At 30.7% G+C, this 25536-nt stretch overlaps 1 protein-coding gene across 2 annotated transcripts in view; it reads left to right on the forward strand.

Moving 5' to 3' along the window:
- The first annotated feature begins 2201 nt into the window (after positions 1–2201).
- The window catches only part of LOC107444533 (carboxypeptidase B), a 39014-nt gene continuing 15679 nt past the window's right edge, over positions 2202–25536 (forward strand). Inside the window, exons 1-5 of one of the 2 annotated variants that reach the window (XM_071181713.1) lie at positions 2238–2366; positions 15856–15942; positions 17477–17552; positions 22557–22693; positions 24451–24547. In XM_071181713.1, the coding sequence (XP_071037814.1) occupies positions 15860–15942; positions 17477–17552; positions 22557–22693; positions 24451–24547 (393 nt within the window). In that variant the 5' untranslated portion in view covers positions 2238–2366; positions 15856–15859. Of the gene's footprint in view, positions 2367–15855; positions 15943–17476; positions 17553–22556; positions 22694–24450; positions 24548–25536 lie in introns of both variants that reach the window. The other variant, XM_071181712.1, reaches the window with a different exon arrangement.

Consider the following 25536-nt stretch of genomic DNA (forward strand, 5'->3'; position numbering starts at 1 on the left):
AATTCGATCCAATTGTCGAACGAGGTCATCAACATTCCGTGCCAGATGCAATCGCCTTCCCATCATATCCCAGACATGCTCGATGGGAGAGAGATCTGGTGATCTGGCAGGCCAAGGTAGAGTTTGACAAGCTTGCAGACAGTTCATAGCAACACGTGCCGTATGTGGTCTGGCATTGTCCTGCTGAAAAGCCAGCCCAGGGCGCTGCAAAAGGAACGGTAGCAAAACAGGTCTAGGATATCGTCGACGTACCGCTGAGCAGTAAGTGTACCTCTAATGACGACCAAATGGCTGTCAAAGGAAATGGCACCCCAGACCATAATGCCTTGTTGAGGGCGGGTGTGGCGTGTAATAGTGAAGGCAGGATCCCCCTCTGCCCTTTGCGTCTCCAAACACGTCTTCGATGATCGTCAGGACACAGTTGGAACAACACCTCCTAGAATAAGGAAGGCCTCAGCACGGATCAAATTAGTAGTCCGATGTGACGAAGTTAACTGCGCAGTTGATGAAAAATAAGAAAGATGTCATTACGTTCAGGGTACTAAGCTGCGCAGTGGTTGAAAATACGAAATAAGTCATTATGTTTGGACTACTAAAGGATATTTATGGTAACCCGTGCAGAGGCCTACTCTTTTCTAGGAGGTGTTGGTTGGAAGCGGGGTTCGTCTCTAAAGACTATACGTCCCCAGTCGGCATCATTCCAGCCATATCTGTTCAAAACATTCATGCATACGAAATTTCAAAGCAATTGGATGATTGCTTCTTCTTGGTGCGTCGATTTTTTTGTTATAGAGTGTAATATAACGATAAACAAAATTGAAAAGCAGCTTTTAACTCAGGCGACTTAATAGAAATGTTGGCGATGGCCGGTGTTGGCGATAATATCCTTCTTCCATCCGAAACAGATCTTTGGTTAGACTATTAGTACCCCATTCTCGTCCGGCTAACCGAGGGAAGTTTTTGTAATTCTCCTTTCCTGTGTTAAGTCTGTTCTGCGGTTCTCCTGTCCCTGTAATGCGGTTTTACTCACAAATTTCTTGAAGACAAGCTTCCTCTTAACTCAAAATTGCTATGTCTTGATACTTGATTTAGTTCTCTTGTCTTCTGAGATCAATTTAAAATTAACAGAAAATGTAGAGTTCTCTAATTTTTTAAAAAATAATTTTTTATAGTTAGATTAAAAAAATTACAATGAAAAGTTTCCTTGTCTTCCAAGATCAACTCAAAATTACAAGTTATTGCCTCAAATACACAATAAAAAACAAGCTTCTTAACGATGGCGATAGAATCAAAAATTATTTAAATTTAACAACACTAGATTGATTGAGCAATTCTATCAATCTGATAATCAGTTATTTTTCACTGATCCTTATTTTAAATTCTTCAATTCAATTGAATTTCAATTTAATTCAATAGAAGAATCCTGAAATGGAATGAAATTCTTTAACTTCATTCCATTTCACGATTCAATTTTTCTTCCATTTAGACAATTTATTAAGACTATAAAATTTAGGTAGTATGAAAAATAATATGAATGCAAATAACTTAAATAATAATAACTCTGATCATCAACTCCCGTACAAATTGCCTCACCCGTTTTTCATTCACAAATTGATTAATCAATTTATTGAATAACTCATTTCCTAAGTAACTGATTAGTTAAAATGTTTGATTTGCCGGTTGTCTGGTTCATTCATTCCTTGATTCGCTTTCTTGCTTTTCCCCTTACTTTATTCACTCGCTATATCAATGTAAAGAATAAAGAAAAGATAATTCTCTAAGTTAAAAAGAGGGGAATTATTATTTCTCGTTATTCTTGGTTTCAATTTACCATTTTCTTATCTGTCTATATATTATGTCTAATTTAATTGCAATTGTTTTTAAACTCATTTTGCAAACTATTCAAATTTATAATTTCTATTTATTTATTCCCTGATCTAGATTGAGAATGAAGTTGTATTTCTCATCAAGCTCTAATCTCTTTTACACGAACCAATTTCTAATTATAGTGACTAATTAATTATAACTACTGTCGACATAGTTTTAATAATTGTGGTTTTTCGCAAAATAATCTCACTTTCGAAGAAAATTACCTAAATATGCAAACGATTTCTTGATTTAATTCTTTTGACGTCAATCTGTCGCCAACAATATCGGTCGGCAGAGGTCACTTCCGGTTTATTAGGTCATTCTTCGGCTTTAGGGTAAACCAAAAATTCCGGTAGTAGGGTGGGAGATAAAATAATAAATGAAATGAGAAAAACTTGAATATTATTTGAACTTGAGCGCCACCTGCGACTTTCAAAGAAGCAGAAGAACTTTTTAAGTTCATTTATTTATACTCACCTGCTGCCACCTTCTACGAAGTAAGTTTTTAAATTTCTTTTAATAGCTCTCGTATTCTAAATTGTATTCTTACAGTGCAATTGGAATTTTTTTCCCCTCAGTAAAATGATTTGATTATCTTTTTTTTCTTCTGTTATCCAAAGCTAACGGCAAAAGAACAATTTTAATTTTACCATCACGCTTTCATTAAACCTGTCTTGCATACTTTAACAGCTCTTCAAAATGATTTATGATTCTCACTTCATAATTTATTTTTTTATGTTTTATATTCTCTGTAATAGTTATTATTCAAGTCCAAATATAATTAATATTTATTTACAATGAAATGTACAGTTTAGAACGAAAAATGAATGTTACTTTAAAGACTTTTGCTTACTAGAAAAATTTGAAAATTTTGACTTATTTTTGCAATTTTACAAGATTTTGCTGTAGGGATTTTGGTGTTTACGTAGTTTTGCCTTATTAAAAGTTTACGGTAAAAAAACAATTTTAAATTTATCCTCACACTTTCATTAAATTTGTCTTGCAAACTTTATCTACTCTTCAGAATGATTTATGAATTTTACTTCATAAATTTATACGGTGCAAAATAATAATAATAATAATTTTTTTCTTTTTTACTAGCAAAATTTAAAAATTTTGACTTATTTCTGTAATTTTACCAGATTTTGCTGTAGGGATTTTGATGTTTACGTAGTTTTGCCTTATTAATAGTTTACGGTAAAAAAGCAATGTTAATTTTACCCTTCCACTTTCATTAAATTTGTCTTGCAAACTTTATCTACCCTTCAGAATGATTTATGAATTTCACTGCATAAATTTATATGTTTATATACTTGGGGATATTTATTAATATTATCCGAAAATAATCATTTTGATACACAAATAATTTGTACTTCAGTAAGAAATATCCATTTCATTTATAAATGTTACTTTTATGATTTTTGTTACAGGGAAAATTTAGCAAATGCAAATCTTGCAAACATTTATTTATGCAATTTTCGAGTTATTGTGGTAATGATTTCGGTGTTTCTGCACTGAGAAAAATAGAATAGTCAAAACTGCAAGAATGCGGTAAAATATACCGTGTTTCTGGCTCTAAGGGAACAATAAGCTCGATAATTTTTACCGAAGCGCGTTGTTTATGATTTTGGTAAAATTTAATATGGTTCTATAATATGTGATAAATGTGGTAAAATTTGGTAATTTTAACATGATACCTTAGTGAATGTCATAAAAACCAGTTATTAGATCAGATTTACTTTTTAGTTTTATATTTTTAACTAAATGTGAGTTTTAGAATTATAATTTTGAAAACTAGAATTTTAGATAAACCGTAATTATATGGGCGGTTAAATTATCAAATTAATGGTTTAAATACCATATATATTAGCTTTATTAACCAAAAGTATTACTATTTTTTTAAACAAAAATGTCGTTACTATACAGGACTGTAATTTTACCAGAAATGTACTCACAGCGTGTAATTTTGCCAACAAATCTTGCCTTATAAACTAACTTATAGAAATTATTTAAATTTTACAATCACGCTTTCATTTAATCTGTTTTACATATTTAATCAACTCTTAATCCAGAATAATTTATGATTTTTATATCATAAATGTGTATATTTTTTTATCTTCGGAGATCGTTCAAATCAAAACATAATCAAGATTTAAATGTAAGAAAATATATTGTTTAGTTGGAAAAGTACCTTTCAGTTAATGTTTCAATTTTTAAAATAAATGGAGACTGACGCAAGTTAAATCTATCGAGGTTACAAAGTCCTCCAAGTTTTCATAACAAATCAACACCTCTGGGACATTGAGAGGAACGATCAATACCTCTGAATTGATCATTCTCCTGTTTAGGTCAAAATTACGATCTGTGGATGAATAAATGAATGCATGAGTGAATCCGAACTATAAACGGGCTGTGACGTTTGTGTGACTGAAGTTGTATTCTTGGCCATAGATGGCGCCACTGAAAAACAAGAAACGCACCCTTTTCCTTAAAATCGATTACTTTCCCATAACAGGCTTGCAGGTATTATAGCATTAGTAGCAGCAACAAAAACTCTTAAGATTTTTGTTTGCAGGCAAAATTGGCACTTGCATTTCATTTTTAAAAAAAATGACTTTAAATTTTAAAGCAATCAATTACGAAATAAGAAAGTGGATTGTCATTTTACAATTTAACGTAAGAAAAGGGTTCCTTCAAAATTAAAAACAAGGAATATTTCATTGATAATATAATATTTTATTATTTATTTATTCTTTTTTATTTATTTTTTTATTTGTTTATTTTTATTAATTTATTTTTATTTATTTATTTTTTTATTTTTCATTTATTTATTTATTTTTTCCTTTTTTTATTTAATTTTTATGCGTTTAAAAAATAAAGAAAATTTTTTTTAATAGTTTGTTGCATTTTTTGGCGACTTTTCGCTTTCACCTGGCAAACAGAAAAGTACCAGTTTTAGATTAACACAGATTAACACATTTAGATTAACACATTTTATCATACAAAATCAAAATCTATGAGCTTATTTTCAAAGTACAACTTGACAAAAATAACTTCGTGTTGTATTTTAGATGATATACCATTATTATTATTGTAATTCATATCTATTTCTCTTTTCTTTGAATTAGATCCATCAGCATTTCAATAAGCTAGCATTTTTCAGAAGTAATGTTGCATAACATTTAAATATAAAACGAATTAAATCCATTAACATATTTTGTTGAAAATATTTTGCACAATACATCCTATTCATTTTTTAAAAAATGTCTATGTAATAGTACAAAGTGCCTAGTGCGAAGTGTAATAGTGCCTTAATTATAATTTTTTTAAATTTATTTAAAAATTCTAAACGTCTCATATTTTTTTAGGTCTGTTTAAAATACTCAGACATAAATATAATTTCAAAAGTTTCAGCTCAATAACATATTGAAAATATAATTGGCACATTGTGCTTTTTTTTTAAAAAAAAAATAGTAAAATTAGGTTGCATTTAAAAGATTTGAATTGTGGTTTTTAATACCAAAAAGTAGCTACATTTGTGCAATCATTATAATTTATAGTATTTTACTTACCTGCGTTGCTTGGAAATTGTATTTTATAAACTTATAAAGTTTCAACGATAATGAGTCAAAAGTTTATTCTTGGAAATATCTCTTAATACTAATCTATTAATTCGCGGCTTTATATTTATTCTATGAAATAACATTTATTCACTGTGGAGCATTACACGCGTAATTTTAGATTAATAAGAATAAAATATTGAAATTAAAATATTTAAAACATAACTCTCTTTTTTTTAATTATTATTTTCTTTTTTTTTTTAGGAAATGTAATCACAACCTCTTGATTCTCATTGCGAGGTTGCCCATGTTATAAGTTCTAAAGTAATTAAGCAAATTAGTGGAATTTCTTAATGGTTTTATTTTCATTTTAAGTTTTCTTGAAGAAATTGGCTTCACAATTCAGAATCTGTAACATTTCTTAAGGCTTTTAAGATTAATTATTTATTATAACCATTTTCTATTTTACTTTCAACTTAGTCCGATTTGTAAGAGAAACTAAATTTTTCAGATATTTCTGATGCTGCCATCTAGTGTAAATTTCTGGAATTATTCAAACAAATCAAATTTCCTTTCATATATCTTTTATCCAAAGATAATTTCAACTAAAAAAAAAAAATTAATTTTTCTAACAGAATAATATTCTGATAAATTTTGTGCTATTTATTATTATTTAATTTAATAATGATTGAAGATGTTTTGAACTGTGAATAATACAAATTTTCACTTAATTTTAAACTAAGTTACAAGGGCGGTGCCAGTAGGGGGTCAGAGGGGGCAATTGCCCCCCCCCCTATCGGGACGAACTTAAGTGTCGTCGGAAAACACTAACACTACCGTCTTGAAAAGAAATATAATTACATTATTAAAAAAAATCTAGCTTTTTTAATAAATTTTTTTTGTTTATTTTTTTATTTATTTATTTTTTCGTAGATGAGAATAAATAAAAAAAATTAACACGAAATGTGTTCTTTTAACTTGCACATTACCAATAAATTCCTGTTCACTTTTCCTCACAAAATTCTGAGGGACAAGTATTTTGTTTGTCTCCATATGGAAAGGTATTCAACACCCCTGAGGGATAAGAGGAAACAAGATCACTGTCCTTCTTTAAGAATATTTTATTATAGAATCTTTAGAGAATATTTTATAGAATCTAATCAAACCTACAAGTGCTATTGCTGAGATTTCAAGAAATACTCATTTATTTTTTGAATGGGGAAAGATATTGTACGATGCTGTACGTATATATATTGTACGCACGTGCAAGATAGTGTACGTATACAAATGTTTCGAAATTTTATTAATGGCTTACAGCACAAAAAAGAAGTACAAAAAATTAAAAAGGATAATTTTAATGGATATTTCACATTTTTAATAAAATGCGCATAAGTTTTAATTTTCAAAAATTACTAACAAGAAAAAAAAATAGCGGTCCTTCTCATTAGTAATATCCTTATAAATTTTGAATTCCGACAGGATCTGAAGCCTTACCAATCCCGAGCCTTCACAGTCCATAGTTGCATTTTGGGTTTCTTTAAGGATCCCGAGCCTTCACCGTCCATAGTTGCTTGTTGGGTTTCTTTAAGGATCCCGAGCCTTCACAGTCCATAGTTGCATGTTGGGTTTCTTTAAGGATCCCGAGCCTTCACTCTCCACAGTTGCATTTAGGGTTTCTTTAAGGATCCCGAGGCTTCACCGTCCACAGTTGCATTTTGGGTTTCTTTAAGGATCCCGAGCCATCACTGTCTACGGTAGCATGTTGGGTTTCTTTAAGGATCCCGAGCCTTCACAGTCCATAGTTGCATGTTGGGTTTCTTTAAGGATCCCGAGCCTTCAATGTCCACAGTTGCATTTTGGGTTTCTTTAAGGATCCCGAGCCTTCACTGTCTACGGTAGCATGTTGGGTTTCTTTCAGGATCCCGAGCCTTCACTGTCCATAGTTTTAGTAATTTGTAGAAATCCAATCTTCGTCGTCCAAATCTTCTACTGTCACTCTCACTCCAATTCTGACTGCATCATCGGGCACTGCCCACTCGAAGTCATCAAAAAAATGCCATTCTTTCTCAAAACCATCCATGTCGTAATGTGCTTCTGCAAACTTATGTCTCAATGCATTTGCCAACCAGTCCTCCATGCTGTCCTTCTTCATGACCTTCTGTCCTCTAACCGACAGTCGTGGTTTCGGGTCCCTTCTTTCCTCTTCATCAAAACAGTAATCATTCTCCCCTTCATCCTCGTAGGGGTACCAACCCAGATCCTTCGTTTCAATCCATTGCCAGATTTCATGGAACTTCTTGCTGTTGTACGTGGATTCTTCGAACCATCCAAAGTCATCCGAGTAAGTGTTCGGATACCAAATAGCAGGCGGCTTCACTGTGAGGTAGCTGTTGCCTACTTGGTCGAACTCTTCAACGAATCGAACCTCTACACGATCTTCTGTGCAGTATGGTTTCTGCACGAGCTCTTCTTCTTTTTCTTCCATTACCTGGTGTTTCACTTCTTCATTCTCAAGAAGAACTTCCTTCTCTTCTTTACTCCCCTTCTTTCCTCCCCGACGGAAACTACACACACCAACAAAAAAAAATTTAATAATATTTAATTCAAATTTGCATTACATTTTTAAGTTATAAGCTGGAATTGCACGCCCTGGCTAAATTATTAGACGTACTAAAAGATTCTATGCAAAATCTTAATTATCAGGTGATACTATACAGCCTTATTGTTTTTATGTGACTTTTTGCACTTGTTTACGATCGTGTATCAATTGGTTAAATTAGACAATATATAATATAAATGCTACAATTGGAGAAATCAGACGATATATAAATATAGAATGTTTATTATATTAGTATGTTATAATAATTAAACCAAATTATCAGACGCACTGTAGATTTTTAATAATTACATGTGTGGCGTGAGTTCAATACTTTTATATTTAAACATACATGTAATGGGTTTTTATTCAGGAGATTTTTTATATACTTCCTATTTGTATTTATTGTTAACGTATTGCATTACAATGTTAACCAATTGATGCACGAAAGTAAACAAGTGCAGACCGTTTTCAGCCGCTTAAAAACACTAAAGCTGTATAGTACCCCCTGATAATTAGGATGTTACATAGAATCTTATAGTGCGTCTTATAATTTGGTCAGGGAATGTATAATATATTTCAACAGCACAATGTGATCCCTGTTGCTAAGTAAAGGCATTACCTTACTATAATCAGAAACAAAATTAATTAAATATTAACTCCACGAAAATTTTTTGATCGAAGAAAAAATTTTATAACTGAATTAAGAAATATAAATATTTTTATAAAACAAATTAGCCGTTTTACAATTTAGAGAAAATTTAAGAAAACAATCTGAATAATATATTCTGAATAGATATACAGAATATTCCAATTTTCACCCAATCTCAGTCCTTATGGATCATTGTTGTTTTTTATACGATAACTTAGCTAACTCAATTATCTAACTCATGAATACATTTAAAAATCTTTTAATTTAATGATGATTTTTGATGGAAACCAAAATATTGCTTTTTAAAGGGTCACAGTACCCAAAAAATGACAAAAATACCAAAAAGAATTTTATTGCTTATAATAAAACTTCAAAGTATTTCAAATGTACAGAAAAAAATTCATCTCTCTATCTTCATTTTTAAAAAAGTTATGAATGATTTTAAATTGTTCTAATACAGAAACTTGCTCAGCAGTCTGACTTTAAAGTGCTTTTTCGCATAGATGATAATTTTGTGTCTTAATCTTAATTAAATCCCTAAGGAATTTTTTCTATTTAAGATAAAGCTTTGAAGTAAACTTTTTTANAAACTTAGGCATATTTAGAAACAACTGCTTCAGATGATTGTTAGATTGTCCGCTCTTTGGAGCGTAAAATGCGCATTCTGCCAAATGTGAAGTACAATTTACCTATATTAGATTCCATAAGTCAGCTCCTCGAGAAAGACAAACGCTAGTTGGAGCCGATCTACGGCTATTCTATAAGAGCTTCTGCTTTCAACATTTTACCAATTGAAGCTGTCTGTACTAACTATTTCCATCAATTTATGTTTTGTAGAACAAAAATAGAGAAAGTAAAAATGTCATCAGTACTTTGTTAAAAAAGGAAAAACAGAAATAATTTTAAACACAGTCGACAATAAAATGGATGTATATTGTTTATATTTGCCGCTGATCGGCAAATAAAAATTCTATCCGCGGGCCGGATAAAATCTTCCGGTGGGCCACAGTTGGCCCGCGGGCCGTAGTTTCCCCATCCCTGATCTAACTCATGAATACATTTAAAAATCTTTTAATTTAATGATGATTTTTGATGGAAACCAAAATATTGCTTTTTAAAATTAGAATCATAAGCTATAAACTAGTTTTTGATCATCAAATTTCGAAATGTTCTAAAATTTGAAATTGCTTTACATTTGAAATTTACCAGCATATTTGCATTGGGAGGAAATACAACCTCCTTGGAAAAAAAATACGATTGTGTAGCTAATTTTTTATCGTTCGAAAAGTGCAGTTATAGAATTTAAAATTCATGAAACACATAGCGTAGAGAACAAAATGGAAGTGCAAGAATAAAAAATTGGAAGAGGAAAATCATTTTAGATACATAAAAACAACTATAAAACTTTCGTTGTAGTTCAGTTCAAATTCTTAGTGGTCAGTAGTTTTTTTGCAGAATCTGAGTATAATTTCTGACCTTGTGAGAGTTTGGATACGAAGGAGAGATATTTATCCCATAAAAATAAATAAAATCGTTTAGGAAAAATTTATTTATTCAGTAAATCTTATTGTGATGAACATGGCCACATTCCAAAACTATAAAATAAGGAAGAGAAATTCTCTCAAAGGGATCAAGAGAATCATTCTCCCCAAGTCAAAATTCTAGATGGTCCCATCAAAACATTTTGATGGTTCATGTAGGTTTCACTGCGATTCATGATGGTCCAACATCATTTGATGGTCACCATCATCCAACAATTTCCATTATACGCTCATGTTTTTCGACATGCCAACAAACTTCCATCATTCCATGATGGGAAATGCTACTTTAATACTATGATGGTTAACCATCAAGATAAGTTTGATTCTCATGGTACTACAATCCGTGATGGTTTCCTGCGATTCATGATGGTCCAACATCATTTGATGGTCACCATCATCCAACAATTTCCATCACACGCTCTTGGTTTTTGACATGCCAACAAACTTCCATCATTCCACGATGGGAAATGCTACTTTGATACTATGATGGTTAACCATTAAGATAAGTTTGATTCTCATGGACCTAAAGTCCGTGATGGCTCCAACTATACATTTCGATGATAGTTTAAAGGGGATTCTTGTTGGTTTACAGGAATATACCATCAAAACAATTATATTTTTTTATGTTGACTATCGTAAATTAGTCCGAATTTTTACAATGGGATGATGGTTGTTCATGATCGTTCCAATATTTTATTTCTATAATTTAAATAAAATCCAAATTGGCATTCATTTAAGCATAGTTAAATTTATCGAAGTATTTTTAGACAGCAATTCAAAACATTTCTTTTGCTTATACCACTGCATCATTAATTCAAGATAAATATATTTCATTTTTAAAACGGCTATATTTTAAACTATGGTACTAAAGTAAACTAAAATCAGCGAATTCAGTTTATGAAATTGTTCTAAATCACTTTACCATCTGCATTTGTAGTGAAGTACATTATTGCATTTATTTCAATTTTAAACTTTTAAGTAAATTTCAACTTACGTCTAATGCATTTTGAATAGATTATGACTTATGTTTTTAATTTAGAATAGTGATTTGCTTTCTCCTTGTAAGAAATTTCAAAATTAAATATACTTTAAGAGCCTGATATGTTTAATTTAAATTGTTATTAACTAAATTCTATTTAAAAATTGCTTACATTTTCTTGATCGCTTTAAACATCGTTGATTTAGAATTGAAAGTTAAACTCAGAGCACATACATACAAAGTATTTCTAATAGAAATGGCTTATATCATTGTTTAATATACTATAATTTCTTTTGAAGTACGTACGCAACAATGCTAAACAATGATTCGTTCAAAATGAACCAACAGAAGAAGGGTTCCATTTTTATACCATTGTTACCATACAAGTGCCATTGTTAAGAAAGAAATAGGGAAAAGGAAATTTGTGAAAAAATATAGTCATGGAAAAAATTTTATATTCTAAAAAAATAAATAAGTAAATAAACCAAACTAAATTTTAATTTCAAATTTACTTTTCCCACATATAAAATGCACAACTGATAATCATTTAGAAGAAAGATGTTAATAAAAAAATTTATGCAGTTAAATTTATAAATTTAAAAATACGGGATTTGGTTGGAAAATTCATTGGGCAATTTTAAATTCAGTAATATTTTGAACTATTCTACTTCTCATTTAAATAACATGGTTTTAATTCAAGAAAAAAAAACTTCGCCTATTGTTTCGAAATTGAATTTTCTCAAATTCTCATTAATGTCCTAATTACAAGTTCTCATTAATGTTGGTACTAAGATCTTTTTAATTTGTATAACATTAAAGAAAATACACTCAGTGAGAATGAAAAGGTACTTTTCACTCTTAATTTAATATAGTTTAATTTTAAATTTTAAAATTTTAATAGCTTCTACCCCATCGTATTCACGTTACCACACTTTTTGAGACTGATGATAATGCATGCACACTTTCTCCGCATTCAACAAAGAAAACTATTTTGTTAAATGTCACACCGTTTAATGCAAAGAATTCTATTTTTAAATTATTTGGAAGTAGTAAAGAACTAAGTTTGTTCTGCCAATCTTATTTTTTTTTTTTTTTTAAATTTGCTCTTAAATAGTGTATATATTTATATATGATAATAAATTCTCTGCTCTCGTCGGAAAAATTCGTCTTCCTGTCGAGAAAATAGAATTTATTCTATTACGCCAAATTTTTTTTATTTATTTGTTTTTTGTATTATTATAGACACCGCTTTCTCCAAAATTATATGATGGAGAAATGGCAAAACCGCGTTTACATTATAACGAAATTTATAATACTGTATATAAAATTTTCCATTCTTTTTCACAACTTAAATAACATATGTTTTAGAGCCGATATGGCTAATGTGATAATTAATTTCACTTCCTACTGATGAGACTTGGGTTCGAACTCCCATGTTTATTCATATGCTGCTCTTGCTTTGCACTGACAACACACAGTTCTGACATACAATACTTCCATTGGTAGAGGGATCATGTGTGAGAATAATCTTGCCCTCGAGCTAACCATAAAGTATTTTCATGTTTTTTTTTATATATATGTAGTGCTTCTTCTCGTGTTTTCTGCTAAACTCTTGAGCCGTGACCTTTATTTTATCATAATATTGCAATCTATAATATTTGCAGTCATATTTTAATTTCCTTTTTTATAAGGATGACCACATACTAATTTTTCTAGGCTTTCATTGAGGAAAAGAATAAAGAAATCTATTTACAATTTATATACAAGTGGAGCAGAGCTCCTGGGTACAAGTTTACAGTATCATTTCCAAAAGATAAGTGCGCACTTTTTAACGTGTAACATATAATTATTCATTCATGTCATGTGATCTATAAAATCCAGACTTCTTTGTTAGAACTGGTGCCGTAAGATCTTAAAACCAGATGGAAATGAACTAATATCTCAATATAGTTCTTGATTTTAATGGGAATTCGGCTTCATTAAGATATTTTACTGCGCGGTCTGGATTCATTTTATAAGTAAAGATTTCCTCGCTATTCAATAAAACTTAAGATATACGCGAAGAGCTTAGTTACTTATGAGAAAGAGATTATTTAATGTTTTCTTCAATCAGAAAAGCTTGTCTGCAAATAAAATATTTATTCTTTTTAAGTTTAGTTTCAAGATCCTTTTAATTTTATTAAGCTAGTATTTTAGATGTTATATATATATATATATATATATATATAAAAGTAAAGCAAATGTGAGCTTGTTTCAATTCTGATGTCCTCCATGATAGTGAATTTGTCATAAAACTTTACAAGAAGTTCCCTTCTACTCTAAGTTTGGTTCAAAATAGCAAAACAGCAAGTTTCTTAATGTTAAAAGCAAAAATCATCTGCTTGAATTAATACCAGTACTAAAATAAAGTTAATACCTTACAATAAATAATCTTGCAGTAAATTAATAAATTTTTTTGCTAATATTTATTTACTTATTTTTGGTGAAAAGTAAATTCTATTTATTTATTTAACAAGAATTTCGTATGAAATGAAAAATATTCTCATTTAATCATTTAGAATTAACTTATTTCTGTCTTGTAAATGTACATACATTGTAAGGTTTATTACCCTTCCCTTCCTTTTTCATTAATAGATTTGAGTCAATAATGCAGATTAAATTTAATATGTCTTAAATTTTAAAAAAAACCTATTAAAAAATTCTGAATGAAAATTAAAAATACTGATAGTAACTTTTTTTCTTGGAAATTTTTTGCAACATATATCAAAACTAGTTTAGTATAATTTTAATACACTTTCCATAGGTGAAATTATTTTATTCTTTAAACCAAAATTTCCTTTCGTATTTTTGCAAATTAAAGTACAGTGAAAGCTTGATATATCGAGATTCATATTGCGAGATGTCCGATATTACGATGCCTTCAAAACATTAATATTTAAGATACAAAAATTCTTTGTTTATAACGAGTTCAAAAAAAAAAAAAAAATAGCTTTCCGCAATAGCAGCAAAAATTCGTTTAAGTAAAATGAATTTTTCTATTACCAAAATTAACGAAAAATGACAAAATAGAGAACGTTTTTATTTATTTATATCTGGTATTAATACTGAAAGTAAACATCATTTCACATTATTTTCCTCCACCAATCATAATCCTTAAGGTTATCAAAGCATATATATGTGGATAAACACCAGCTAAATTACCTTACTATATAAAAATGTAAAAATATTTTACTATCAACAGCAATATTGGCATATACTTCAAAAAATGTACAGCGCGCAAAAAGTAAATGGACCCATCGGAATAACTTTTTATCTAAAGTTCGGATCTTCATGTTCTACGACTCGTTCTTAATGGTTCGAGAGGGTGACGTCAACTATACTAATTAATTAGTGCAAAAATTATTTTAAGTTAGGAAATTAGGCATGCGAACCACTTTCTCTGATTAAACATACCTTTTTTCGACTAATTCAGATTTCTGGCCCCGAAAATATAGTAGCTTCAATTTGGTAACATTGCTTTAATAGTTTTTTCAGGAGCGCGTTTGTGAGTTTGGACCCTTAAATGTTAACTTTAATTTGTGCGCATTTCACTATATTCCAATTTATTTTTAAGCGAATTGAAAAAGTTTTGCATTTAATTCCAGTAATTTTTAAGCTTACAATGTGTGGTAGTTGCACCATGCAGTACAAAATACATCAATAACAGAAAAAAATTCTGTTTAAATTTGCATTAAAATGAATCTGTACATTATGGTATCAATATTAGTGATTTTATATTCTTAGAAACACACTTGAAGAAAATGATGTGAGAAAAAAAATGTAAGGCATGAAATTCGTTTTAATTTAAATATTTCGAATTTATTTGCTTGAGCCCCCCTGTCCGGCAAAGTCTGGCGCCATTCTCGCTAAGTTATTCAACAAAATACAAAATTTGATTCGAAGCTGAATAGTTTTCGAGAAGCGAAGTACAACTCTTTTGCAAATTCATTGCTCATAAACTTATAGGGATATTTTTAGGATCATAGATATTGTATTAGGAGTACATATAGGGATATATTTAGGATCATAGATATTGTATTAAGAGTACATATAGAGATAAATTTGGGATTATAGATATTGTATTAGAAGTACATACAGGGATATATTTAGGATCATAGCTATTGTATTAGGAGTACATATAGAGATAAATTTAGGATCATAGATATTGTATTAGGAGTACATATAGGTATATATTTAGGATCATAGATATTGTATTAGGAGTACATATAGAGATAAATTTAGGATCATAGATATTGTATTAGGAGTACATATAGGGATATATTTAGGATCATAGATATTGCATTAGGAGTACATATAGGGATATATTTAGGATCATAGATATTGTATTAGATACATTTAGGATTTTACAGTTTAAAATATTTCTAAATCATGTGAAATTTTTTTGGACTGATATGCTAAGAAAATTTCGAACATTGTTGAATTAAATTGCAAAATTTAATAATTATAAAAATTTTCTTTTTTATATTTTTATGAGCTGTAAACTTCTGTCCACCAATATATAGGATGTCATAGATTGTTTTCATTAGTATTTATTATTATTATTATTTTACGTAATAGCATTTCTGATTAATTTTTTTTTTGTTTATTTCTTATTTTAGAAAAATGACGCTGCGGAAAAGAATTTTGTTTCATACTATAACATTTATACTCATTGGTCATCTGCATGCGTTTCAAAATTTTACTGGGTAAGTAAAATTAATTTTGAAATGTTTGTTTTTTTCTCTTGTTCTAACCATCAATTATTATATACAGGATTATTCATAATTCCCTCCGGGTTTTCGAAGTGTTACAGTAAGAAAACGAAGACGAATATGGCAAAAAAGAACATATGAAATTATTCTGAAAGTATTCAAGTTTTAATTTAAGCAGTTGCCGGTAGATGGCAGTAACATGTACCACTGAATCCAGTTGTAGTAAAGAAAAATGACGTTTACAGGCGGAGGGAATTATGAATAATCCTGCATTTATGATAGTATTTGATGGTTATTAACAACTTACATGAATTTTTTTGTTCGATCCTGGTAGCCAACTGAAACTTAAGTGACGTTTAATCTGTCGTTTGTTTTCTTGTCTGTTGTTCTATGGAGGTTTGGAGAAAGGGCTAGCTCAGGCACTGCCTCAGACGTCTGATCAAGGATAAAATTGAGTAGCACTCCAACCATGGCCGTAAAAAAATAGGGGCTTGTTCATGGTTAGGTGATGTGTGTTAACTTTTTTTATGCACATTTAAAATCAATTTTAACCATGTTTCACGAGTACAAAAATTCAAGAAGCTTTCTCAGTCTTTAAATCAAACTCTGTATAATGTGATTGATCTGATTGGAAAAACATTTTTTATCAAAACAGGACGGAAAATACTAGCGATTTCATAACGAATTTATCGGCAGAAAGTACTCAAAATGCAACATCCAACTCCTTTTTGCTAATTAAAGTGTTTTGAAACTCTGTATGCAAACCAGAAGCAGTCAAAACTCTTGGTTTGCACTCCATGAAAAACGTGGAGATTTAAACCAATTTCAATTGAGTTAGAATAAAAAAATAAAAAGGAAGCATTTAGACTTGTGAATTTCAAATTTCAGTTCAAATTTGTTCTGGCGTGAGACTTTTTTCTCTTTCTCTCATCTAGAAAACCATCGAGCAACTGTTATACTGAAAGTCCTACTAATTTTATTTATAATCTCTTCATCGAAGGTCCTACAGATTTACGGTCTCTTCAACGTAGACTTGCTGATTTCATTTGCGATCCCTCCAACATGGGTTCTACAAATTTAATTTTCAATCTCTTCACTGTAGCTCCCATTAGCTTCACTTTTAACATTTATTTTAAAAGTGTTTATTACAAGCGGGGTTTAAAGATTTCATTCATTGTAAGTGAATTTGTTGAAATTCGTATACACTAGGATCTACATTGTAGGAATCCAACAGATTTCATTTGCGGTTCCTACAATGTAGATTCTATTATGTCGTTTACGGTCTCTTCAAGGAAGACTTGATGATTTCATTTGCGGTTCCTACAATGTAGATTCTATTATGTCGTTTACGATCTCTTCAAGGAAGACTTGATGATTTCATTTGCAATCTCTTCAATGGAGATCTTACTTACTTAATTTTCATTACTGATCCTAAAAGTATGATATTACAAGTGGAGCATAAGGATTACCATGTAAATCTCTTAATACCATCACTGTTCATTTAATAGTTCCCCCTTTTTTTTCACAGACACAAGTTACTGGGAATGGTACCGAGAAATTCAGATGAAGTGGAAACACTCCGATATTACATGGAAGATCCTGAGGTTTGTTTTACGATTAAACTTATATGTGATTTGATACTTCTTTTATGTTTTTCTTTAAAAAACTGAAAATACTATCTTCAAACAAATGTCCCAAAAATTAGAAAAACAGTGAAGCCCAAAATAAAAATCAATTCAACCTGATGCAGTAAATCGGCCCTTATTGAATTTTAAAAGAAAGACTCTTATTGATGTAGAATTTTCAATTCTTTTTAAATCTTTAGGAGCTGGTTTTTTCCCTTCACATTGTGGTATTTATCAAATTAAGTTTTTATAATTTACTAAAGCTGTGTTAGTCAGGAGAGAGTTAGAATCTTAACTTGAGTTTAACTAATGTCATTTGTTCATAAAAGTCATTTGATATTCACGACTATTTTTTATTAATGTATTTCGTGAGTGACCATATTATAGTTATTTATATCTTAATCTGGTGCTCTTCTTTTTTATTTTATTCCACTTATTATTTTGTGTGACGACCATTTAAAAAAAAATCTTTAAATTTACTAGTGCCAAGCTAATGGAAAAGTACCATTAATTTAAAGTTTGGTTAGATTTAATATTCTTTGCTTCTATTATCAACGGCCTAATATAACTAATTATAGCTTATAATAGTTAGAAAACGATTACAATTTACATTGTCATCAGATACGGAGCTCCAGATGAGATTTAAGCACTCTTGTTTTGCGGAAAAATGGTCAAAAATTTGATGTACGATAAAATCGCGACAAAGTTTGCTTATAGCAGTTAGAAAACGATTGCAAATTACATTGTCATCAGATACGGAGTTCCACTTTAGTTTGGTGGGGAAATGATTGAAATTTCTATGTGCTACAGTATGGCGAAAAAGTTTGCTTATAGCAGTTAGAAAACGATTACAATTTACATTGTCATCAGATACGGAGCTCCAGATCAGATTTGAAAACCTTAGTTCAGTGGGAAATTCGATCAACAATAAATTTTATTTGGTGATTAAATCACGATAGATTTTGCTTGTGGTGATCAGAAAATGACTTGAAACTTGTATTGTTATCAGATACGAAAACTCAACAGACATTTGAATGTTCTATCAAGTCGGAAAATGATCGAAATTTCGATTGCATCACCCTCTGTGATACGAAAGTGAGTTGATAAAAAAGTGGTAAAAGTATTAATGAAAAATCAACGTTCCTAGGTTTTGCATGGCTTAAATGGTATTCATACTTTTTCTTTCCACCAAATCAACGAAACTGTATTCTTTTCTTAAAGCATGTCTGTATGTAAGTCTGAAGTCCCATTTTTTCACGGGGTTCAATCAAGCAAGATGAGCTCTAGATGTAACGTGCGAACAGCATAAATCGCAGAAATAAATTTGAATATTTCTTATGATATGTTCATAGAACCTACATTCTTTTTTATGATATCGAATTTAAAATTATATCTTGCAATTGGAATTTTATAAATAAAATGATTCCTCGGGTATTCGTTGATTCCATTCTTCTCATCTATGGAGCAATCTTACCCCTTCATGGATCTCTCAAAGCACTTAAATCTGAAAATCAAATGGACATTTCAAAATGGCTACTACACTGGATATTATTTGCAATGTTTCTCGTCTGCCTTAGTCTGACAGATATTGTTTTTCGATTTTGGTTCCCACTTTACAATGACATTGTTCTCATCATTTTCTTCTGGCTTACATCATCAAAGCTATCTGGTGTGGAATGTTTATATCAATGGTACTTGAGGCCAATCTTCAACGAGTATGAGGAAACAATTGACGAAATTATAGAAACTCTCCCTTCAAGAATTCTAAATACCACTGTTACGCTATCTTCCATTACAATGGATTTTGCTGTCGAATTTGCCGCTGAAAATATTAAAAACAGCAATTCTCCAACCTTAGTATGTCTTCAGAACTTGCTAAATTTTAAAAACGAATATTGCTTTAGAGCAAAGAAGCAAGCAGAAAGTCAGCTAAAGATTAATCATGAAGAAGACCGTTGCTTAGGAGCAAGGAAGCAAGTGGAAAGTCAGCCAAATATTAATCCTGAAGAAGATCGTTGCTTAAGAGGAACGAAACAAGTGGAGAGTCAGCCAAATATCAATCAAGAAGAATGTCGTTGCTTAAGGGGAACGGAACAAGTGGAAAGTCAGCCAAATATTAATCCTGAAGAAGATTGTTGCACAGGAGCAAAAAAACAAGTAGATAGTAAGCCGAATATTGATCCTGAAGAATATTGCTTAGAAACAAGGATAAAATTGGAAAGGAAAAATTTATAGAGTTTTTATGCACGGTTAAGACGAGAATATCGAAAAGGAAAATGGCAAAACTTTAGAAAAAAATTCTTAAATGATTAAATATTTGCCAAAAACGAACAATATTTTTAATAATCTGAAATTTCGCCAAAAATCTGTGCAATTAAAAAAAACATAAAATTTATTAATAACATAAAGGAAATTGTGGCAAAAGTGTTCCACATAGCCATCAAAAATTACTATCTCCGAAATTATGTTTAAATTGAATTAAAATTGCTTGCCCATTACAGAAAACTAGATGGATTCTCCATGAGTTTTGTTTTATCATGTTTTGATTGAACCATGCCAAAATCTATCAGTAGATGTGTTAAATTTTGAACTTGTTAAAATTCAATTTGTAAAATTTTACTATTATTTCGTCCAATCAAAATTATAGTGAATTAAATAATAATGTTAATTATAAGTATTTAGTAGACTCACTGATTTTGATGAAAAAAGAATTAGAACGGAAATATTCGTTTACTTAAAAGAGTCAATTTAAATTGACTAATTTTGAGCATTTAAATGGTAATATGTGCCTTTTAAAAATCACTAGTTTGACTTATGAATAAATAAAAATAGTATTTGAATTAACTATTTTTCGGGGTACTTATCAGCTATATGAAAGGAAAAATTGGTAAAGTAGTTCAATATTTCATTTTATAAGCGTCATTGAACAGCCGACTCCGATTTTAAGTTTAGGACTATCTATGTTCAAGTCTGTAGCTTTGTAATTTCGAACCCAATCCATAAGATAAGAGAACTCTTGGATCAAAGCGCAGTGAAATTGGTGGACTTTGTGATTTACTGATTTAATTTTCCCGACAGATTTAACTTGCAATAGCCACCATTTAATATGCGGGTATTTTGTGGCTAGCTGGATTTGAACTCCCGTTCTCATGAACATGAGTCCTACGCTCTACCGACCAGACTATTCCGACAACGAGTAGTTATATATTTTATACCCTTCGTTAACCAACAGACCCAATTTTGGGCTTACGACTAGCAATCGGCCATTAGTATCGACCAGCCATTGCTAGGATTCAAATCCGATTCACCTCATTGGGAGGTGAGCGCTCTATCCCCTAAGCCACCACTGCTCCGAGTAGTTATATATTTTATTTTCATATTTTTTTATAACCGTCGTTGAACAGCCGACCCAATTTTTGGGTTCACGGCTGCTAATGTTCAACACAGTAGCCTTGCAGTTTTGAACCCAAGCCAGAAGACAAGGGAACTCCTAGACCAAATTTGGGAGATTTGTGGAGATTTTTTTTTACGAAGGACATTTTGATGGAATTAACCCGTATTTACGTTGACATGGAGAGGAAAACCACGAAAATCCTCCACTGTTAGCCACGATCTGTCTACCACTGAGGATATTTTACGTCATCACTGTGGTTGGTGTACGCTCTATGCGGAATTCGTATCAGCCAGTCATTGCTTGGATTCGAACCCGGTTCACCTCATTGGAAGGCGAATGCTCTGTCCCCTGAGCCATCACGGCTCGAGTAGTTATATGGGGAAAAGTTGAGAGTATCGGCAGTGGAAACTTTAACTTATATTTTATGTTGGTTTTTACTTTTCCACGTAGTCACACAACACAAACATTGGTCTCTTTGACTTATAATTACGAATTTTAATATGTTGTACTGTAAAAAAATGAATATATATANATCTTGATATTTTCCGATTTATCTAATAAATATGTTTTTGCAGTAATCAATATTTTTGCTACCCAAATATAAAATTTATGAGAACTTACAATAATAACGTATTTAAAAACTACAGTTATTTATAATATTTGCGATATTATCTTTTTGATACTTTATGTTATCAATGATGTAGTCCCGATTTTATAATATTAACATAAAAATTATGACGATCAATAATGATCGCAATATTATCGTATTCGATATGTACGTTAGTCGTCATATGATCGTGATATTGTTGTTTTCGGTACACCTATATTGGTTTTATCGGTAACAAGTGACCCGTTTAAACCAGAATTCGGCGATGTTTCTAAGTGTTGGCGAGTTCATGGTCCCTATAACTATTAAGTATCTTTTTCTACTTAGTACTACTCTTCAGAAAAAAAGGTATTATTCCATATCAGAGGGGGCCGGCCTATTGGCCGAGTGGTTAGCGTGCCTGACTGCGAAGCCAATGGCTGCGGGTTCGAATCTCGCTCTGGGCATGGATGTATCTCCCTCTCTCTGTTGTCTTCATATGTGTGAATGTATGGATGTGGCCCACCCTATGAACGGGTATTTGTGGCAGTGTAGCGTGGGTAATGTTGCTCGCCTCCGTGACTTTGGTTCACAGGTGCCCACTGGGTAACGTTAAATGAGCAACACTTCCGGCATCTTCTAATTCGAAGAACGAAAGTTATGCTGCCTGCCGTTATTAAAAAAATATATAAAAAAATATCATCGGGGCTTGTTAATAATTTATTACCACAGTACCTATATTAGGCACCTATTGCCACAGTAGCTATTGCAGTAGTAGAATGTTTCAGCAGCCAACAACAGTGAGAAAAGAATTTAGACTATTATCAATTAGAGACAATTATCCAGAGAGTTATTAGATTATTACTAAGTTTTAAACTGTTATATTTTTGCTTTTTGTGTCATAGTACAAATATTTTTTCTACTGAAGCGAAAACCCTATGAAATTAAGTGCTTATTATTCAATACTCACTTGCATAGTATAACCTTATTTACTTTCTCATAGTTTGATTTTTGGACGGAACCTGTGCGCGTTATGGAAAATGTTACACTTCACGTATCCGGATCCACCGCAGAACAATTTGAAGGCACACTTCGAAGAAAAGGGATGCCCTTCTATACCATCACTGATAATTTACAAAGGCAAGTATTATTAACAAGGCTGGATGTTGATGACTTAAAAATTCCTAAAAAATATCCTTGAAAAGAGCAGCAAAAAAAAAAAAACTTTTAAAATTATAAAAAAATTTTTCTTAAAATGAGAAATAATGTCCATAAAAGTTTCTGAGAATCGGCTTGTGATAAAAAAAATTCTAAAAAAATTATCAACTGTAACTTGAATTGATAAAAAATAGTTGTGATCGACCAGTGATAAGAGCATCGGATTTCGTTCCGTTTTTTATCCTCTAAGTCGCTAAGTTAAACCGAGTACATGCAATATACGTGCTCGCAAAATCTGTGAATTCGAAAGTTCTATGATCGGTCACTGAGCAGTAGCATAGGTACAGGAATTTGGAGAAAACTTCAATTCCATTCAAATCCATGTCAAAATTGAGGAAGTAGCCTCACGACTGAGTGGTGCTGCCATCTATCCTTGGGGTTTTGAGCTAAGATGTACTTTCACCCTTACAGTGCTCTCTTGTCAAACGAAAGGTGCTCCTTCCAAACTTAATTCGTAAAATGCCAATGGCTGGCGAGATTGGTTTGACCAAGAGTCATAAAAACAGCAGCATAATAAGAAAATAATGTCATAGTTTAAGTTAGTATGTTATTTATAAATAAATTAAATACCTAATAAAAATAAATAAAAGAATTTATTAATTTTTTGTTACAAATTTCAAGAACATCATATGTGAATTGCTTATTGTATTATTCAAATGTTTTTGATAATCTTCAAAGATAGTCGATTGGCCAAAAGCGAGCGCTTATATCTCGAAAATTTCTGTTTAACAACTGCACTTGTTATTGGAGAAAATTTAAATTAATAAGATTCAATGCAAAATTTGCACTATTTCATAAGGGAAAAAAAGCAAATTTTCAAGCAAAAAGAACTTTTAAAAATATATATATCTTTAATTCAAGATTAATAAAAAATGTTTTAAAAAAGGGACGAATTCTAAAATGTGCAAAAATGGCAAGAAAAACATGAACAGTCTCCAACAAAGAAAAAAACACTAAATAGGCCAAATAAATAAATAATTGAATGCATTTATCATCAACATTCTAGCCCAGATTATTAGTTAACAAGGATATTTCAACTCTTTTTGGTATATAAAAAATATGGAGTCTTGAAAAAAAAATATTCAGCATTAGTACTGAATTTCTATTGTTGACTAAAGTTCGTTGACCTGGTCACAAGGTGATAGATTCAGCCTTCATCACTTTTAATACACATTGTATCGAAATTATAGTATTCGGAAAATTTTTTCTAACTTTTTATGTAGAATCATAATCCGTTTCTTTCATCAAAACTATAATAAATAAAAATAAAATGTTTGAAACGCGTGCATTGGCATATTTCTAATCACAATAAACGAAAATCAATTTACTTACCAATTCGAAATGTAAAATTTTCTGTTTAATATCTGCAGAAAAAAGTGATTCCTTGTACTATTTATTACTACTTGATTAAAAATTCCATTTTTTTCTTTGGTAACTTTACGTATTATATGCCTAATCAACTCTGTTTCTTTTTATTCACGTCTGGAAAATCTTTAAAATGAGCGCCTGTTTTTGAGCGCTTGAAGCAGGTCGACTGTTATTTCTAATTTGTTTATTTTTGAAGCGCGTGACGTCTTTAATCAAGTAATATCTAACGACTTCAGTTTCTTGGGATTATTTATTTAATTTACAATATAATGTCCTTACCTCTTAATCGATATCTTTTTTTTGTTTTGTAGTTGGATTGAGAGAGAAAGAGAAGAAAATTATCCGGGAACACACTTAGAGGGACGGACGGCCGGATTTGCATTCGATGTCTACCATCCACTAGACGAGGTGTTTGTCTTAGTTATTTCTGAAAAAGATAAAAATATAAAGAAAATATTATACTAGTAAAACTAAATATCTATTAAAATACCAATTTTAATTTTTTTTCTATTATTAATTTTCAGTTTTTTGTACCTCAAAATGCCAAATGAGCCATCAGGCCAATAGGTAACCATATGAACTATTTTCAACATTGATAGAACCATCGTTAGATTTTGCAATATTTTATAAAAATAATTTTTAAAAAAAGTTTAATCAGGGTTCTTTAAATATTTCTTTGTGCTGTCCCTTTGCAGGACATCAGAATTTCGCTATTAGTGTTGAATTTTTTTTCTTTCAAATTTCATTCCTGAATCCATATAGCTCTTTTTTTCTTTAAATTTTATACTACTGCTTAATTTTATTATACATTAGTGGCTTTAAAAATTTTTGCGTTTTAGAGCCTAGAAGAAATATCCATCTAAAAATTTATAAATGAATTTAGTTTTCTAATTATACTATTTTGATTAATAAAAATGTATTTTGAGCACGGCTTCTTAAAAGTTGAATACTACTGCCTTCTTTTAAATTCCACCAGTAAATTATATAGAAAGTAAAGTACTAACAATGCAATACTAATATTAAAATTTTTTTAATTATTGAAATTATTTTTAATTTTTCAATATAACCAACATGAAGCTCCCTGGAGTATGAATGAGTATGCTCCCTAGAGTAGAGCTCCCTAGAGTAGAGCTCCCTAGAGAGGAATGTGGGACCTTTAGCGAATGTTAGACTTGTCCCACCCTTACGGTAGCTCTGAATATAGATCTTACAAAGTTTGTGTAATTAGATAGCTACACTGCAAAAAAATCCTGATAAAATTTCGACAAATGGTATCGGCACTCAGGGTGTCGGTACATTTTACCATAAAATCCACTTTTACCAGAGCATGTTGCGGAAGAAAAAGAAATCTGATATACCGTACTTCTTACAGTAATACTTATTGTAAAATCATTCTA

This window comes from Parasteatoda tepidariorum, chromosome 6, assembly GCF_043381705.1.
Source record: "Parasteatoda tepidariorum isolate YZ-2023 chromosome 6, CAS_Ptep_4.0, whole genome shotgun sequence".
NCBI lineage: Eukaryota > Metazoa > Arthropoda > Arachnida > Araneae > Theridiidae > Parasteatoda > Parasteatoda tepidariorum.